Below are 19,349 nucleotides of genomic sequence, written 5' to 3' on the forward strand. Positions count from 1 at the left end.
GCGGGTGTGTCGTGTTATCCCGAGACTTGAGTGAGAGTCTCCCGACACCGGGGGTCTTTCACCATTTCTCCCTGGCTTTGCTTTTTTATCTTTCGCTGTTAATACTTACAAGCTGATTTAATTTTGATACTATATTTAATAACCTTCCTCATCTGGCAACATCAAAATATGGTGTCCTGTGACGGCACGAATGTCAATGAATTATGGAACTCTGTAAACCACTACCCCACACAAAATTAAGTCTTTCTTTGATTCTTTTTGAAATCAGCAATCACATCAGAGAAGCAGAGTCCTCTGCCTGTGACCAAGTTTCCAGGGCATCCCAGGGCCGGGACTGTGCAGTGTCCCCCACAGTGAGGGTCTGCGTGAGCCCTTCCTCTCCAGCTTCACAGATCGGAACCTTGGCTTTGACAGTCTCGGCCCATGCCTGGTGTGTATCCTTTTACCGACAGCCCAGGAGTGCTGATTAATTTCCTGAACCTGGTAGAAATAATAGGACCAGCTCATCTTGGCTGCTCTTCCGGCCTTTGTCTCCAACGTGCAACCGGTTCCTTCTCCTTAGCGAACGCTGCCCCCGTGTGGCCAAAAGCTGCATTACTCGCACCAGGAATGGAAGGCGGAGCTTCTCTGCTACACCAAGTCAGGAAGTTGCCCTAACCTGCTTTAATACAACCAAAACCTACGGCTACCTGACCTTCCAGAACTCTCCAGAGAGAGAAGCGAGCAACCTAATTGGATGCAGCCTTCCCTTTGGTGTATCTTAACTTCATTGCTGAAATCATATTTTGACCCAAGGTGTCAGTTTACTAATGCATACCACATAACAACAGGCCCCATACGCTCTCTAGCGATGAAATTGACATATGAAAATTAAAAGCCAGCGGGATGGCTCAGTAAAAAGCTTGCCTCACACTCCTGACAACCTGAGTTGGACCCCCAGAGCACACATAAAAATCGAAGGAGAAAACCGGCTCCACAAAGTTGCCCTCTGACCTCCAGTGTGCGATGCCACACGCACCCACATACCACATGGTATTCCCATTTACAACAGTAAACAAAGAAACACATGTTAAACACACAAGAGCCTCCGAGGTTGCTGAGTACACACACGGGTTCAGGAAACACTTGCTATAATTCAGTTTTTTGTTTTGCTTTTTAAGTTTGCTTTACTATTTTTAATAATATATAGGTGTGTGCCTGCATGAGCCCAAGTACTAACAGAAGCCAGAAGCATCAGATTCCCTGGAGCTGGACCCAAACTATGATCAAATTCAGTTTTTGTAGATGGCTTAAGAACCCCCTGGAGCTGAGCCACTGGTGGTGGAGCATGCCTTTAATCCCAGCACTCGGGAGGCAGAGTCAGCAGATCACTGTGAGTTCAAGGCCAGCGTGGTCTACAGAGTAAGTACCCGGACAGCCAGCGCTACACAGAGAAACACTGTCTCAAAAAGCTAACAAAAAAAAAAAAAAAAAAAAAAAAAAAAAAAAAAAAAAAAAAAAAAAAAAAAAAAAAAAAAAAAAAAAAAAAAACAAATACAAATCTCAGAGCTTAGAATCAGATGTGACCTCTCTAAGTGGAGCTATGTGCAGCCACGCTTTATTATCTAAGTGTGGATGTGATTTCGAGATAGGGTTTCTCTGTGTAGCCCTGGCTGTTCTGGGACTGGCTCTGTACATCAGGTTAACCCCAAACCCAAGAGATCCGCCTGCCTGGGCCTTCGAGCGCTGGGCTTACAGGTGTGCACCACTGTCTGGCCCACTGCTTCATTTTTTTAGACTTATTATTTTTTTTAAATCATGTGTCTGCATGTGTGTAGACAGGGACACATGAGTTCGGGGCCTCTCGAGGCCAAAAATGGGCATTGGATTCCCTGGATCTGTAGTTATGGGTGGCTGTGAGCTTCCCAAGCTGGGAGAAACCCAACTCAGGTCCCCTGCAAGAGTTCTTCCAACTAAGCCATTGAAAGACCCGGATAAATCCAGACCCCTCTAGCAGGAAGAGAAGAGCCAAAAATCTAGGGTTAGCCGGTTTGGTGACTCTGTTTCAGGAACTAGCTGAAGAGAGAGTTAGATTGTAATCTTGAGAACAATCTTGAGAAACAGGGAGTTACCCCCTTGTGATTATCACTGGTATTTTCAGAATTTTCCAATGATGCCCTCCCTACCCACTTTTGAGTACTGGGCTGTGATTTCTTCCCTTAAATACCCCTTCTCCCAGCTACTCGAGGTCGAACTCCTCCCCTGCGAGGGTTAAGAGTCTCTGCCCCAGCGCTGGTACCTGTCAATAAACCTCATTTGATTGCAACGGGGCTCTCCTGAGTTACTGNCAGACCTCTTTACAGATGGTTGTGAACCACCATGTGGTTGCTGGGAATTGAACTCAGGACCTTTGGAAGAGCAGGCAATGCTCTTAACCACTGAGCCATCTCTCCAGCCCACCCCCCCCCATAAATTTTTTAATGTAATTTGTGTTTTTAAAATAACTGCCTTAACAGAAAATAATTTAAGTTTTTCTAGCTCATACGTGTATGTGTATTTTGCCGGTGTATTTGTCTGTGCACCGCTGCCTGCCTAGTATCTACAAAGGCCAGAGGAAGCCATTGGAGCCCCTGGGATTGAAGCCACAGGTGGTTGTGAGCTGCCCTGTGGGTGCTGGGAATCGAACCCAAGTAAGTCCTCTCTCTGCAAGGACCCTCAACAAGGACTCTTAAGCGCTGGGCCATCTAGCTCACTCTTGTTTCTGAGACAAAGTCTCAGCTCTGTAGCCCAGACAGACCTTGAATTCAGGTCTCGGCTTCTAGACCATCAGACCTGGGTGTGTTGGCTGTAGACATCTCCTCCTGGAAGGATGGAACAGGGAGGATCATGGCACCCTTAGCTGTGTATCTAAGTCACCCTGCCCAACCAGGTGAATGCAATTAATTCTGCTCTAATTGTATGGGAAGGGAGAGACAGGGGCTGGGAAAGGTTGGAGTATAGAGGTGCAGAAGCATTGAGGATGGGACTCCTCGGGGGCATAACCCCATACCGCACACTTCCATACCCAGTGTGCATGGTTCTCAGAATGAAACCAGGGCTTGCCTGCCAGCCAAGAACTCTACCAATGAAGCTACAGCTTTGCATTGTGGTTTTGTTTGTTTTTGTTTTTTTGTGAGAATAGGGATTGGTTTTATGAAACTGCGCTGGGGGGGGGGGTCATATAGCTCAGGCTGGCTTCAAAGATGCTCTTGTAGTCAACTCTGACCTTGAACTCCTGGTCTTCCGGTCGCCTTCTACCACAACCCCAAGTGCTGGGGCTACAGGCCTTTGGGATGGAGAGAATTTGAAAAGCAAGAGCTACCCACCATCACAAACGAAAGCAGGATGCACCCAGTCATCCCATCGGGAGGAAGGGCCGCGAAGGTGAGCCCAGACCCTTGCTTTCCATTATCGATGCTGTTGGTGATTTAACCATTTGCATATCTGACTTGGTCTTTTTATTGAGAGCGATTTCGTCAGGATGGCTGGGGCTGTGAAAAACACTCGCTACTCAAGGGCAGGATCAGCTGCCAGAGCAACTGTGTATCTTCAAGAAAACCCAAAGCTCCAAAGCTCCAGCAGAACTCCAGCCACCTTGAGGTCGGAGCTCCTCCACCAAGGGCACCCATACTGCCGTGTACCTGCTGCCAGCGCCACCATGTGGCAAAGACGTAAAGCTTCCGTCCACTTGGGCTGAAAGATTTTTTTTTTTTTGCCAGTTCCTAAAGTTATGAGATTCGTATTACCAAGAATTTCAGACATATAAGAAAATCAACGCATCCCTACGTCATAACTGTAAGACTCGGAGTTTCAAATTTGAACAGAGTAAGATCTCAACTGATGCCACGTGGTGGTGGCGCAAGCCTTTAATCCTAGGTGGAATTCTGAGTTCAAGGCCAGCCTGGTAAACAAGTGCCAGATCCTGGACAGCCAGGGCACTTGCTCTTCCAGCCTCTTCCAGGACCGGGCACACGGGTGCAGTTATACATATGAACAAAACACACATGCACATACATCTTTTTTCTTAGATTTATTCTTTATGTGCTCAGGCATTTTGCCTGCACATACATGCATATCCAGTGCCCTCAGAAGTCAGAAAGGAGGAGTTGGATCCCCTGGAACCAGTTACAGATGATTATGAGCCACCATGTGGGTGCTGGAACTGACCCTCAGGAAGAGCAACAAAGTGCTGTTAACCACTGAGCCATTTCTGTGATTCCAGAATAAATAAATCTTTTAAAAAGAAATGAAAAGGTTTAGTGCATGAAAGCTTGTTAATTCCAGATGTGACTAGTGTGGTCAGTGATGGTGCCATGAGGCCAGGGGTAATGCAAGGTCATGTCTTAAGATTCATTGCTTACACACGTGTGTGTGAGCCTGAAGCTCATGTGACCCACTCGAGTCCAGGGGCCCTCGGAGGTGAAAAGGCATCAGTTGTGAGTGGCTGTGAGCGACCGGGAACGAAACCCTGGAATCATCTTTTAAAGATGGTGACAGGTACGAATGTGACAGGGATCCCGGAAGGCATGGTGGAGGAGAAAGAGACAGGCTCAACTTGCACTCCTCTCACATCAGGACCAGTCTCATTCTGGAATGCTCTCACTTTCCTCTTCAGGGTGACATACTGGGGTTGGTGGTGATGGGCGACTGGTTTGTTTTTGAGACAAACCAGGCTTAAACTCCCAATTCCCCTGCCTCCACCTCCCACATACTGGGATTACAGACCTGAGCCACCACCCCCACCCCCAGAACACCTTACTTTAATCTGAAACCCACTCACCCCATATCCACTTTGCGCACCAGAAGGCAGAGACATCCCAATTCAGACCCCAAGTAGAGAAGACAGCAGTAGCAATACCATCTGCAACTTCTAATCCTCCCTGCTCTGCTTCCAACACGTGTCCAAAGCAGAGAGAGCCCTGAGTGTGTGCTGGTGGCAGGGGCACCAGGTGTCAAGGACACCATCAGAGGGATGGCAAAGCCTTCCTCGGGTCTGAGGGAAATGCTGACCTGTGTTGGAAAAGTCCACTGTAACCCCTCCTCCCCTCCCCCCCCATGTTTATGGCCACGTGAGTTCAAGGCCAGCATGGCCTATCCCTCAGTCTCCTAGAAGCAGCTGCACAGCATAAGCCCCGCCTCCTTCTCCAGCTGTTTGCGGTGTTTCTCTAGCCCAGCCCAGCAAACCCAATCGCCAACTTCTTTTCTGTGTCCATTTGGCGGCTCTCTTCTTCACTGCCTCACTGCCTGAGTTGGATCCGTTGCTGGGGCCGTGATGGACGAGGCAAACACATGGAGATCGTAGGTATGCACCACCATGCTAGTTTCTGCGGTGCTAGGGAGGGATACACGCGGGATCTCCCCATACCAGATGAGCACCCTAACAATCCTCAGCATGATTCATTCTCTTTAAATTGGGTCTCTGGTGTCCCTGAGAAAAATACCAAAAAGCACCTGCACCCTCTTGCACCAATGCCGTGACCACACTGAGTTAAGGGCACTTTTATTCCAATGCCGTAACCACGTAATGTAAGGAGTGGAGAGTACCTCCCTGGATCACGAACGTTAAACTAACCCTCCCATTGGCTCAAACACACACATCTTTGAGAACTTGCCCCAGGTAGTAAAGTTGAACAGTAAAGCTGAGAAGAAGGAATGGTCTTCACTGTTTATACAGGAGTCACCTGGTGGTGACGCTCGACAGCTTTGGGGGAAATGGTCCTATCTCTCGGTCTCTGGATCCTAGGGGAGCCACCCAGGAGTTTACTCCAGCATTCAATTAGTATTTCAATTAGTATTTCAAGAAAGCACCTCTCAAAAATCAAGAAAAATCTAACGTGCTGGCACACACCTGTAACCCCAGCCCTCGGGACATGTGAGTAGAGCAGTTATACCTCGTGTCCAGCTAAAAGAGCTGTCTGGAGAGGGATTCCTATCCTCCCCAGCTCACTGGTCCACAGCTGTCCTCGTCCTCAGGAGGGATCCCACAGTCCCTTCAGGAAAGGATCTGGACGCCGCCCCACCCACCCACCCACGGTGCCTGACCCAACAGGTCTGGTGAAGCCTGACAATCTGCATTTCTAACGACTTTGCTATTCTGGGGCTGCTTTAGATGAACAGCTTCAAAAGAAATATAAAGGGCTCCATAAGCGATCCCGTGAGTAACAGCAGCACTGATTGTGTGCGGTAAACTGAAGTAATAGGCCATGGTGTTAGTGTCACCCAGAACCTGGGTGCTCAGATCAGTACGGAAAGTCAGGTCTAGAATATGAATGGGCACGAGCAGCACGGCTCACTGAGGTCTATGATCCACACCCTTAACAAAAGAAAGAAAAGTGTACTCTCATGTTCCCCAGGAGCCCAGGCACCAGGAGCTCGAGCCGCTCTGGCCTGTGGCACCTGCAGGCACGTACATACATACCTGTAAGAATGTGAGGGCTCGAAAACCGGCTCAGTGGTTATGAGTACTAACTTCTTTTAGAGGACCCGAGGTCCAGTTGCCGGCAGCCACCTCGGGCAGATCCCAGCTGTGGCTCTTGGCCCCCATGGGTAGTGTGTTCACATAAACATAACGCCGACTGCATGGCTCGGCCATCGTGAGCACTTGCACCCACAGGGGGCAGATGACAACCTCCTATCACTCCAGCCATCTGAGGTCCTTTTCTGAACCCTGTGAGTGTCCACAGAGAGACACACAAATACTTTTAATGTTTTTTAACTTTATAATAATACAAAGAACCCAAGATGAAATCAGAAGTTCTGATCACAGTAAGACTGATGCCAAACACTCTCAACAAACCCTGGGCCACCAGGAGACACTAGGCTTCAGCATGGCCAGCCGCTTCTCTCTCTCTCTCTCACACACACACACACACACACCCTTAGTGACCCAGAAGGCTAAGGGGCTGCTAAGTCTGGAGGCTGCAGCCAGGAATTTAGTCTTTGATTTAGTCTATATTTGAGTCACGAAGCAAGTTTGGGGGTCCTGCTTGTTACGTAAGCTTTCCTTGAGTAACCCGATCCCACTTCAGCCTCCCCGGCGCTGGGATTACAAGCCCGAGTTCCCAGACCCACTCAAATGGCCCCCTTTATAGTTTCAATAGACAATCAACGATGGACTTTAAATACTCTATTATATTTTTATTTATCAATTGTAGTTATTTTACATGACTGTGTGAGTACACGTGTTTCAGGGACTGAACTCGGGTAATCGTTTAGAGGGCAAATGCTTTTACCACTCAACAATCTTACTGGTCCCAAAGTATGTGTTTGTTGAAGCTAGAGACCAACTTGCAGGCCTTGGTTCTCCTCCCGCCATATGGGGTCAAGCTTGGCAGGAAGTGCCTTTGTCCATGACCCATCTCACCAGCCCCATGAAACAGGAAGTGCCTTTGTCCATGACCCATCTCACCAGCCCCATGAAACAGGAAGTGCCTTTGTCCATGACCCATCTCACCAGCCCCATGAAACTTTCATAAAAGACCCTTTCCATACTCACAGCTTTGATGATGGCCACTGAGAACTTAAGCGGAAAGGTGGGGTGGTTATAATGATGTCATTCTACTCGCCCTAATTCACCATTTGGCCTGGTATCCCTGTGGGCTAGAAACAGCACAAGGGATTCACCCTTACTCCAGAAAAACTAAACCTAAACTCACTTTAAGGTTTAACTGGTCAGAGACAAGAGTAATAAACCCCGAGCTGATAGAACCAAACCTCACCCTAACTGGCATCGCACCACACAGGGGAGATGCTGACTTACATAATGTAACTCCAGGCTCCTTTGGCTCAATGTCACAAGATATTTTTGAAAAGCCACAAAATTCATGGACTAGCAGAGGCTGGCAGTGAGAAACAGCTGGTGTTGCAGGGGCTGGAGGGCTGGCCCAGCAGGACTCAGGTTCGACTCCTAGCACTCACATGGTAGCTCACCATGCTTCACTCCGGTTCTGGGGTGTCCCATGCCCTCTTGACTGCCTTGAGCAGCACACACACGGTACACACACACAGTAAACATGTAAGTCTTTATCTGCTAGAGATGCACATTCACATAGTTCAGAGATTAAATTATGGCTGAGGTTTGCTTCCCAACAACCCACTCAAAGCTGGGCAGGTAATCCCAGGACGTGGGAAGCAATGGAAAGAGAGCGAGTTTAAAGCCGGACTTGGGCACATGCTCAGTCTGATGGGCCTGGACTATATACAGTGGACAGAGCCTGCCTCAAAATCCAAGAAAGGGGCTGAAAGACTAAAGGCTGCCAAACCCTCATCCCCACAGAAAATAAAAGCAATAATAATAATACAAAGAAAGCTACAACTTGGGTGTAAAAGGCACTCAGGCAGGCACTCGTAGCCCGACATAGCAGGTCCCCAGGTCCTGAAGACTATCTTCCTTGTATAAAAGGCACCCAGGTCCTGAAGACTATCTTCCTTGTATAAAAGGCACCGGGTACTCAGCACCCGACCTAGAGCTAGCAGTTCCAGGACAGGCTCCAAAGCGACAAAGAAACTCTGTCTCTAAAAACCAAAAGAAAAAAAAAAAATGGAGAGTTGGTCCAGGAGTTAGAGTGCGGGCTGCTCTGGCAGGACAGGGTTTAGTACTTGGCACCTAAGTGGTGGCTTCATGACCACTCCTAACTCCAGTTCCAGGGGAAGCAGCACCCTCTTCTGAGGTCCATGGGCACACACAAAAGTTGATTTTTTAAGTCAATAAAACAAGCAAGTATATTTTTCAAGACAGGGTTCCCCAGTAGCTATGGAGCTTGTCCTCCAACTCCCTCTGTAGACCAGGCTGGCCTCGAACTCCAGCAAAACAAGGCAAAGTTAAATTTAAAACAGGAACCAGAGCCTGAGACCAGCAAGGCTAAGCCTAGTGATGAGTTCAGGTCAGTTTCTCCTTTCAGGGCTCACGGGGGAGGAAAAGATAACTCTTAGAAGTTTACACACACTCAGCAAGAACCAAGAACACAATAAAAACCAGAACACCAGAACTGTAAAACACCAAATCTATATTTACATCCACATATAACAACATACATAACTTTAAGCTGAAATATATCATAAATAAAGCATGTCTACGGTCTGACAACTTAAGTATCAACAATTAAATCAAACCGGAATGAAATAAATACATTAACAAAAATCCAACGAATTGTACCTCTATCACATGTACTGTTGTCTCACAGGAAAGACACAGGAAGCCAGTAGTATCAAGAGTTAATACTGATGGCAAGAACAGACTGTGAAGTACAAAGGGCTGTTCAAACACAAACAAAAACCTGCAATTTTTATGCATTCAGAAAATGTAACTAGAAAAATCTGAAAGCCCCCAGAATTTCAGCCTTAAACACAGTGACGTGCTTTCTAATAGATTTGGTGATTTTTTTTTTTTTAATGCAGGCTTAATTTTGCCCCCCCTACCAAGATTCACATTTACCATCTCTGCGAGCTTCTTGCACACTCGCTGGATTTAGGCAAAGATTGAGTCAATCATCTTGCAAATGTGTTCATCCTCAAAAATAGGCTATCAAAGTGCAGAACCTAAGGAAACAGTCTAGATTATGTACATATGGCTCAGCTTGTGGACGGGAACAGGGCCTAGTGTACATGTTCCTGGTACAAAAAGCACTCTCTGCCAGAGCAGACACATCTCAACCGGGGGTATCCCCAGCACAGGACACCCATGTTCCACTGTCAAAGTGGGGAGATGTTGGGTTCTTGGCGCTCTTTGCCCTTCTGTCCTAACAAGAGGGGTGGGGCAAGAAAAACAAGCAGTGCAAATTTACTTTTCAAACAGTTTCTTAATAAAATATTTTGGGTTTGCTAAACCCAAGAATTGTTGACTAAACTCAAGGCATCAAAGGAACTCAAGTTTAAAATGCCGAGTGAGCCAGCTGGTGGCTGTTGCCCCTCAATCCCAAACTGCCTGTGCACTGAGGAAATCACCCTGACTGTAAAACAAAAAAACATGGAGACAAGGGTTACTACGGCAGCTTTCCTCACCCTGCCTCCCAGGAGGCTCAGCCAACAGCTCTCACCCAGACTCCAGGTGTTCGTTCCCACTTCACAGACACACCAAGACTCCAGACACAAACTAAAAAATTTCCCCAAACTTCTTACTCCCTTTAAAATTGCTTCCCAGCATGCAATTCACACAAGGAAATTTGGCATATTTATTTAGACTTAACTCAAGACAACTCTCCAAGAAACTGAATCTTACAGCAGAAATGAAGAACCGAGGTAGCTCCCCACGGAGCTTGGCTCGTCCACTCAATGTCGGCCACTCTACAGAGCAGTCGTTTCTCTGTAGGCACATTCGCTCAGAAGCACCACAGGCCACCCCCAGGCAGGAGCTGGGGTTCCAGAACCTGTACACACAAAGACAACGGTATCTTCCTCGCTGAATAGCTGACAGCAGCTGACTAAAGGTGCAAGGCTCAGTCCCGCTGACCTCAGACGCACAGCGCATCTCCAGACTGTCAATACTTCCATCAGCAAGTTTGTTAAGACAAATAATAGATTGTGGAGGACTCAGCATCATACAGGGCAAGCAGATTTGCTTTAGAACACGTTTAAATGAAAAAGCAGAAAGAAGCAGAAACTGCTCACATCACTGAGCTCCACGAGGAAGGAAACACAGTTCTTAAAGCAGGTTTACAACATAGGTATCTACAGTTACCTGAGGTGCGAGCTTTCCAACAGTTCCCACCCCACCCCACCCCCAAATGATTTCATTTCAGCAGCGCTCAAGTATGCAAAAACTTATTTGGTCAATTCTGTAAAAAAATATTTAGGGACAAAATAGATTTGCATCCCCATTTGTGTACAGCCCAACTGCTCCCACTAGTTTTTATTGCTATTTGGTACAAAAGTTGACAGAACTTTAGAGAATGTAGTGTTCCTTCTCTGCTCAAGTCTCTGCCCAGCACAGTCACGGCTTGTTCAGTAGCTCTCACAAGATGGATCAACTTGTGATTCCGTGGAAAGTATGTACTGCATCCAGCGAGACCTAAGGGGAAAGGGTTGAAAGGGATTAAGAAAAATCACATTGTTGAAGGATCAATCCTATGGAATGAGCTGGAAAAATGGCTCTATAATTCCAAAGGAAGACCCACGTCAGGCAGCTCACAACTGTCTCTAAGTTCCAGCTCCAAAGGATCAAACATCCTCAAAAAAGTCAAGAGCATTTGCACTCACAGGACATTCACTCACAGAAACACACATAAGCATCATACTTCAGGGCTGGAGATGGTTCAGCGGCTAAGAACACACTGACTGTTCTTCCAGAGAACCAGGTTAAATTCCCAGCACCCACACCTGTCTGTAGCTCTAAGATCTGACAACCTCGCACAGACAACATTCAGGCAAAGCACTGATGCAAATAAAAATAATGAAAAAGTAAGAGTAATATTTTAAAGCACACATGAATTGACTAGGGGAACCTAAAAGTGCAAAGGATTCCTCTTATACCAACTTCACAACCTACACAGCTAGAGACTAGATCATGTGTTCATGGACTACTCGGAGGGATGAGATAATTACACCAAGAACCAGAACCCAGCACTCATCTGGCAACCACAACTGTCACACCACACCCTCTGAAGGGTTACCCCGGGCCCTAGGCTGGCTCCATCCACGTGCACACAGGATGGCCTTATGGAACTCACCAGAGAGACAGCTGCCTCTATCCAGAAGCCTAGCTATTTAACTGCAGTGCTCAATAAGGCTTAAGGCTAAGGAGGCATCTTGACATGGCAGCTGTCCAGGCTGTGACATCTGAACGGACAGCCATGCAGTGCTGGCTAACAAGGCCTCCCTCAGCTCAGAAAGTTGCCACTCATACAAGGCTGACTTGTTAAGCCCAAACACACCTTTGCTTGCCGGTCCCCAGTTCCTTTCCTGGAACAGATTAAGGACTCGGAATGTTAGGCAGAGGTGGGACTCCGGGAAGGCTGTCTTCTCACACAGGCTCCAAGTATGTGCCTCCCAGCCTCAGGTCCAAGACCCATCTATTTCCAGCAGACCTCTTGTAACCCTTGGTCACTGGGTAGAAGGAGCGCAGCCATGGACTGTGTGTGCAGCATCCCAATTCAGCCTCCTTTCCTAGCAGCAGGAGTTGGGGTGTGGCCTGTGGAGCCCTAACCTAACCGCCTGGCTGCAGAGAGGCTTCCAGTACAATTCATCAGATACTCACTACATGGAAATATTCAACTACTTCATGGGCTATCATGACTATTTAACTACGGCAATACACTCTACTCTCGGTCCCTGAGTATTGTAAACTTTAAAATAGTTTTAAAAAACAGAACTGGGGCCGGGCGGTGGTGGCGCAAGCCTTTAATCCCAGCACTCGGGAGGCAGAGGCAGGCAGATCTCTATGAGTTCTAGACCAGCATGGTCTACAAGAGCTAGTTCCAGGACAGGCTCCAAAACCACAGAGAAACCCTGTCTCGAAAAACCAAAAAAAAAAAAGAGCTGGGGCCATTTAGATGGCTCATCTGGTACAGGCACTGGGTGCTGAGCCTGCCGATCTGAGTATCTCATGTATGGGAAGAGAAAACAAAGATGCTCTACTCACACCCCCGGCACACAATCAACATACATCATTTAAAAATAATAATCACTAATTTTTAAGAAGAAAACTAACCAATACAATAAAGATAGGTAACACTCACCTTTTTCCCAAAAAATCGGAAATCAAGTTTTTTTGTCATTTGGTCGGTAATGTGTACTTCCAATACAGTTCTCATAGCCTCTTTTCTGAAGCATGCTATTGGACAGGTGCTGATATGACACAGGCCTCTTTCCTAATTGAAGAGAAAGGATGAGGTCAGCAACACGACAGGAGGTGCAGGTCTCTATGAAGCAGGTGTCCGATCATGTTTCTACACTAACACTCACAAGAGACTAAGAAGGGGCAACGGTGGTGCACGCCTTTAATCCCAGAGGCTGAGGCAGAGAAAGGCAGACAGCCTAGCTTACAAAGTGAGTTCAAAAGCACACCTTCTCTTAAAAAGAAATGCCAGGCCTGGTGGCATTCACCCTTAGTCCCAGCACTTAGAGGTAGAGCAGGGGGGCTGTCTAGAAGACTGCGTCTAGCCTGGTCTACACAGTGAGTTCCAGGGCAGCTAGGGCTGCATAGCGAGAGCCTGTCTCGAAAAACAGGCAGGCAGGCAGGCAGGCAGGCAGGCAAGCAATCAAGCACACATACTTAAACTGGACACCAACAAGTTGGTTCAGTTAAGGCACTTGCCACAGAAGACTGGAGACCTGAATGTAGTGGAAGAGAACCAACTCAAGCGTCTACATACATTACACACAAGTAAGCAAAAACAAGACACTTAAGTCTACACATATCATAAATCAAAACTCTGCAAAACAGGAAAGAGGTTAAGCACTTCTATTGAAAGATCATGAAATACTGGACACCTAAATCCACATGTAGAAAAACGACTGCTTCAGGGGTAGGGATGTAGGTCAGTTGGTATGTTTGCCAAAAGCACACAAAAGGCCCTGGGTCAGATAGCCTACACCCACAAAAGCCACACATTACCACTTCAGCACAGCGTTGACACGATCCACTGCCATCGATGAAACACTCGTGTCTGCAGCAGCAAGTGCCCGGAATGCACTGCACTGAGAGTGGTTCTCAGGGCTTTCCATACAAATCAAAATTAAACCGTCTCTCCTCCCGGGCCAACACTCTGCCCTGATATCACTCCAATCCTAAAAAGTTTGACTGTGGCTGTCTCTTTGGAGCAGCACAAACCCACAACACCACAATTTAGACAGGTCTGCAATAGAGACAGGTGGTCTACCTTCCTCCAAGCACTGGAAAGCACCAGAAAGCTCCATAAAACACAGCAAGAAAGCAGTTCCCCATGGGAACTCCGAGGACATACACAAGATGACCATTACATACAAGACACCCTCAACAGACAGACAGTAAGTGTACCGGTGTCAGTCTCTAGCACAACACCACAGAAGAACCCCAAACCCCACCCCAGTGGGTGCAGTGTTGGCCATGACTTGTGGAAAGAAGAGGGTTGTGACAAAGGACCTAAGCAGGGTCTCTCGCAGTGGCAGTCATGTTTAGTTTTTTCTTGGGAACGGTCTATATAGCCAGGCTTTAAATCAAATGCCTCGATCATCCAATGCTGGGATGACAGATGTGCACCACCATGCCCAGCTAGCTAGTACCTGGGCTTCAACAGCAAGGAAAGGAACCACTTTTAGTTTGTTTTTATTGTTTTATTCTACATCATTTCCTTAAAAGAAACTCAAGACACTCCTGCAAAGTTAAGCTCTGAAAGGCCCATAATTAACTGCTGCATGCTGGGTGGGTATAGAGGAATGCTTGCTTGCACCTGAGCCCCTAAACTCAGCACCAACTCAGTGCCTATGGTAGTACCTTCGAGGGCTGGGCTGGTGCCTGTGTGTCCCACAGGCCCACAGGTATACAGAGGTCCAGAGGCGCTGTAGGGCTTCTGCATGGTCAACACACTGGGCGACTCCACCTCTCCGTGGCTCAGGAAACAGGCTTTGGGGGACAGGACAGACGATGGACACACAGGTTCTGGTAACAGCGAGGTGATGTTCCTGACCACAGGGTACTTGCGCAGCTCAAAGCCCCTTCTCCCGTTGGGCCCAGGATGTTCTGTATCCAGGGCCACCACACCTGATTTGAGCCTTTTGGGAAGTGGCTCACTGAACTCTGCTGTGGCACTGCCTGCATTCCGATGGCAGTAGTAGTCTCTCCCTTGAGGCACCCATGAGCTATCAACCTTCATGGGATACTCCATGGAACCGTTGCCATTACTACTGCTGAGTGGGGTCTGAGATGAGGCAGCTGGCAGGGCCTTGAGCTTCGGCTCGGGTCTTTTCACCTTATCCATAGCAGCAGAGATGCCACCTTTGGGAAACAGCTCTGACTGCTGCTGCCTGGTGGCCCCGAGGCCCCCAGTAGGCTGTGGCCTGTGTGACTTCAGGTTACTTGGGGCTAAAGTGCTGTTGTCTGGCCCTGATGTCTGGGGAGCTTTGCTTGGTCCCGAAGTGCCCTGCCGGACCTTTTCTGGGTGCAGGGACTTGGCCTGTGATGAGAAGGCAGGCTTGACCTTGGGCTTGTGCAGGCCAGATAAGGGAGGCACATCTTTGCCCAGCAGGGCAGGAGGACAGCCTGTCCTCCGGCTCCTCAGCACTGACTTGCTACTGCAGTTCTTGTGGGTGTCAGGGTAATACCTGTGCTCCAGTCTCTGGTGCATCAACAGAACTTCCGGATAAAAGGTCTTAAAGGTACAAAAGGGGCAGGCGGTGCTGGGAATGAGACACTTGCTCAGAGAGATAGCAGGAGAGGGGTGGAGTGCCCCAAGGGACAGATTCAAAGGCCTGTCCTGGCAGTCAGCACCGGGCTTGTACCTGCCTTCGGCCTCCCACTCCATCTTCTCCCTACGGCCAGCTTCCCAGGCCAGGGGCCCACCCGCTTCGAGTTTACAGGCAGGGCCACTGGCCTGAGGTTCGCCAGCTGCTCTCCTTTTCGGCACGTCCAGATAAGCAGGGGCAGGACTCCTTCGCACTTTCTCGCCGTCGTCAGCTGCATTTTTATGGAAATCCTGAGTATCCTTGTGTGCTGGTGAGAGAACACTCTGGAAGACAGAAGGCGTCTCCTTAAGCTGCTTGGCAGGCAGGCTGCCCTTAACATCTTTGGCACCATCAAGAAATCGTTTCAAATTTTTGGTGTGCGCATTGTCAGCGGTTCGTAATGCTTCCTGTGTCTCTTGGCTCCGGCCTTCATTTTTAGCCTCGGCCGCACCATCCACCAGCTGCTTGTCCTTGTGATGTCTCTCCAGGTGGTACCTCAGAGAAGTCTTCTGGGCTGCGGCATACTCACAGAACTCACATTTGTACGGCTTCTCACCTACAACGAGATATTCCACTGTATCATGCATGACGTTTAGGAAAGGCACCAAAAACAGCTCTGCAAGCTAGACAAGCTATCTGCCAATCTTCTTATCTAGGCCATCTCAGCACCCCAGTGCGCTGCACACTTACTTAAACCTGCCTTTCCCCGAAAAAACTTACTGCATGCTTTAAATGACCCGACCTTCGCCGCTGCCTGGTGGCAGAGTCTGTGCACTTTTCCAGCTACAGAAATGGGAGCACTAAGAATTAACCAGTGCTCCCAAGGCTCGAGGCAAGCTCACAACTTACTAGCCCATGAGCAGAGAACTAACCAATACTCCCAAGGCTCGAGGCAGGCTAACTTCCTAGCCCACACTATAGCTGCACCTACATCCAAACAGCAACAAATACACCCTTGCTTCATTCCAAAATTATAAAGCAGATTAAGAAAGAGTGTGACATTAAAATTATTGCATGTTTGCCTTAAGATGAGAGAATATGGCAGCCATAAACCATAAGAACAGGAGCCGCTGTCAAGTTTGCTGCCCTGTTAAAGGACACAGCAACAGTGGCAAACAGCGCACAGTTAAACCATCTGAACCACATAATCTGAACAGCACATAATCGCCTTAGCTAACACATGCGTTAAGAAACAAGTCCTTTACCTGTATGCGTTCTGAGATGAATATTGAGGTAATAGTTTGAACGGAAAAACTTGCCACAGTAACTACACTCTCTCGAGGACGGGGGGGGCTTTGCTTTTCCTCCATCATCATTTTTATCTTAAAGTAGAAACAAAAATATTTGGGTAAGTCAGACGAAGCACATAATTCAGGCATGCGGACTTCAGTGTTCCTGACAAAGCAGTTGGGGAAACCATGAAATAATTTTTTATTTTAGTTCTGAGTAGAAGTTTCAAAGGCTAAAAATAACATACCAAATGCCATAAGGCAATGTTTCATGTCTTATGCTATGTGCTTTTGTTTTGTTTTGGAGACAAGGTTTCACTATTCAGCCCTGACTAGGCTGGGACTCAGAAACCCACCTACCTGCCTGCCTCCCTACTGCTGGGATTAAAGGTGTGTGCCACCACGCCCAGCACCACACTTTGTTCTCTGTGTTCCACAATGACCATTTAATAGATGAAACCCGGTTCATGCTTGAAGGTGGATGTACCCACTAGCCTTAGAGAAACCCCCTTACTCAGAAACAACCATTTTATTTGGAGGCAATATAAAACTTCCCATCCACCAGCAGAATACAGCTTGAGATTAAGAAAATTACCACTAGAGGGCGGCAAACACAAAATAACTTCAACAGCAACCCCTGGCTTGGTTTTGGGCAAGCACCTAGGAAAGTCAAAATTTAGCCAAGTTTGGGAAGGTGGAGTTTATGGTTTCCAAGCAATCTCAGGAGCAGAAGAGACCTGGCTGCCAATTCCAAAGGCAAGGCTGAACTGCCTGTGTGATGGACTCACTGGAAATGGGCCAGCCGAAACCGGGCTGAGGCTTTTTTCTCTCACCAGCCCCCTAACCTGAAGTGATTTGCAGCTGTTAAGACTCCCCTAGTGAGTTTCTGCCATTTGTAGCAGTAGGCATAAATGACCCACCATGGCCTTTCTCCGCCAGTTCTAGCAGTAGGTATAAAGGACCTACCACAGCCATCTTAAGTCTAGCCATCGGGCCATGATATAGGCAGTGGTAGATCACAGGTGCAGCAGTTCAAAAAGGCATATTTAAACTAGTCATTCTGCCTTAGAACTGATTTCCAATTACAGGCCTCGTCTCTGCTCTGCGACATGCTGCCTTCTTACTAATTTGCAAAGGCAGCTGATCCATACACCTGGGCAAGAGCAGGTGTAATGAATGGGCCTATGCCATCTCCATTACACCAGATCCCTACTAGGGAAGGGGACCCATAAAACACAACCCCTGGCCTAACATGGTACCAGAGGCTTTGAAAATTCATCAGCTTCTTTTAGAACCTCTTGAAAATAACCTAAAGCAGACTGTACAACAGCACAGTGACTGATGGATGCCCTTACAGTCCCACTGCATTTACAGCTAGGCTCGCAACTGTCAGGCTACATGTAGGCTTTGTTACAGCACATGCAAAAGGCTAAGTAGGAAACACCTCGAACACACAGGCATCTGGGCCCGCTTTCTAGCCCAGAGCTTGACTGGGACGCTGCTGTTCTGTATAGGGTTGCAAGCATTTACAATTAATGTTGGACTCATCCTAGGAAGGAAGGAGTGCCAGAGGTGGATAAGCCGATTTTGCAAACACGGAAATCATAAGGAAAGGTTGGGCAACGAATGTGTAATGAATGGGTCACAGGAACCACAGCCAGACCCTGGCATTCCCACTTGTGGCAGTCAGGCCAGGAAGTCACCCTTAGGACCCCCATGGAGTTTCCCACCAACTCTAATGGTTGGTAGACTTCTTTCTCTGGAAACATGAGGGCAGGTATCTCCAGCACTGTGGCTATAGCAACTATCTATGAGGTCATTCTTACGATGTCACGGACACCATGTGTACTGCAGGTTTCTAAGGACTGAGGAATGGAACCATGCTCACTAGGTTTCCACTGACTCTGGAAACTCAGCTGACTAAACATCTGTCATCTGTCAAGCCTATCAGTAGCCAGAAAAGGAATGGGGTACTGGTTCAAAGGCACAGGTCTAGCCTAACTGTCTGACTCACCTGGTCTCATATAGACTGCCAACACACCACACAGTGCCACAAACACATCTCAAGTGTTGTCATTAACCTGTGGACCATGCTCCCCCACACACACACCAGGGGTATGAACTACTTCAAGCAGCAGAGCCCCATTCAGTGACAGTGATTCAAGTGTGGGTGGGCGGCAGGATGAGACACAGGTGGACGGACTCCTTGGCTCTAGGCTCACACACAATCGTGAGAACCTGGACAATTGCTTGTTTCTATAAACACCATTAAAACACACCAAATTCATAGAGCAGGCCTGAAGTGGGTCGACATGCATGGATTTCACCTAGAGGCCATTTTGGAAGCTCACTCATGAACACTGGCCTCACCAACACCAAGGTGACCAGAATGCAGCAGCTGAGCCCACAGCAGAACTAGCTGACTGGTTGGAAGTCTCCCTCTCCCCACCATCCCCAACCCCCGCTCCTTCTAGGACCACTAGAAAAACCCATCTGAACCCACATGAACATGGGCCTTGACAGACAGTCCCGGTCTTACAAGTTAAGAACAGGAATGCCGGGAACTGGGACAAAGTGCTGGGTGTCTGATGTGGGAGTGTCATATATCAATCTGTTGATTTCATTGGTTAAGTTATAATAAACCAACTGCTTGGCCTCAGCTTGGAACATAGATGGGAGGAGTAAACAGAATAGAATTCTGGGCGGAAGAGGAAGTGAGGTCAGACTCTGCTCTGCTCCCGGAGAGAC

The 19,349-nt window shown here is 47.9% G+C and overlaps 1 protein-coding gene across 6 annotated transcripts in view; it reads right to left on the minus strand.

Moving 5' to 3' along the window:
* Nucleotides 1-9,006: 9,006 nt before the first annotated feature.
* Nucleotides 9,007-19,349, minus strand: part of Znf217 (zinc finger protein 217) — a 41,853-nt gene continuing 31,510 nt past the window's right edge. For all 6 annotated transcript variants that reach the window (XM_050152934.1, XM_050152931.1, XM_050152935.1 and 3 more), the window contains exons 3-6: nucleotides 16,578-16,694; nucleotides 14,426-15,928; nucleotides 12,690-12,821; nucleotides 9,007-11,023 (exon numbers count right to left, since the gene is read on the minus strand). In XM_050152934.1, coding sequence (XP_050008891.1) covers nucleotides 12,712-12,821; nucleotides 14,426-15,928; nucleotides 16,578-16,694 — 1,730 coding nt within the window. In that variant the 3' untranslated portion in view covers nucleotides 9,007-11,023; nucleotides 12,690-12,711. The remainder of the gene's footprint in view (nucleotides 11,024-12,689; nucleotides 12,822-14,425; nucleotides 15,929-16,577; nucleotides 16,695-19,349) is intronic.

The sequence above is a fragment of the Alexandromys fortis genome, unplaced genomic scaffold (assembly GCF_014885135.2).
Source record: "Alexandromys fortis isolate MF-2015 unplaced genomic scaffold, M_Fortis_MF-2015_v1.1 scaffold_81, whole genome shotgun sequence".
NCBI lineage: Eukaryota > Metazoa > Chordata > Mammalia > Rodentia > Cricetidae > Alexandromys > Alexandromys fortis.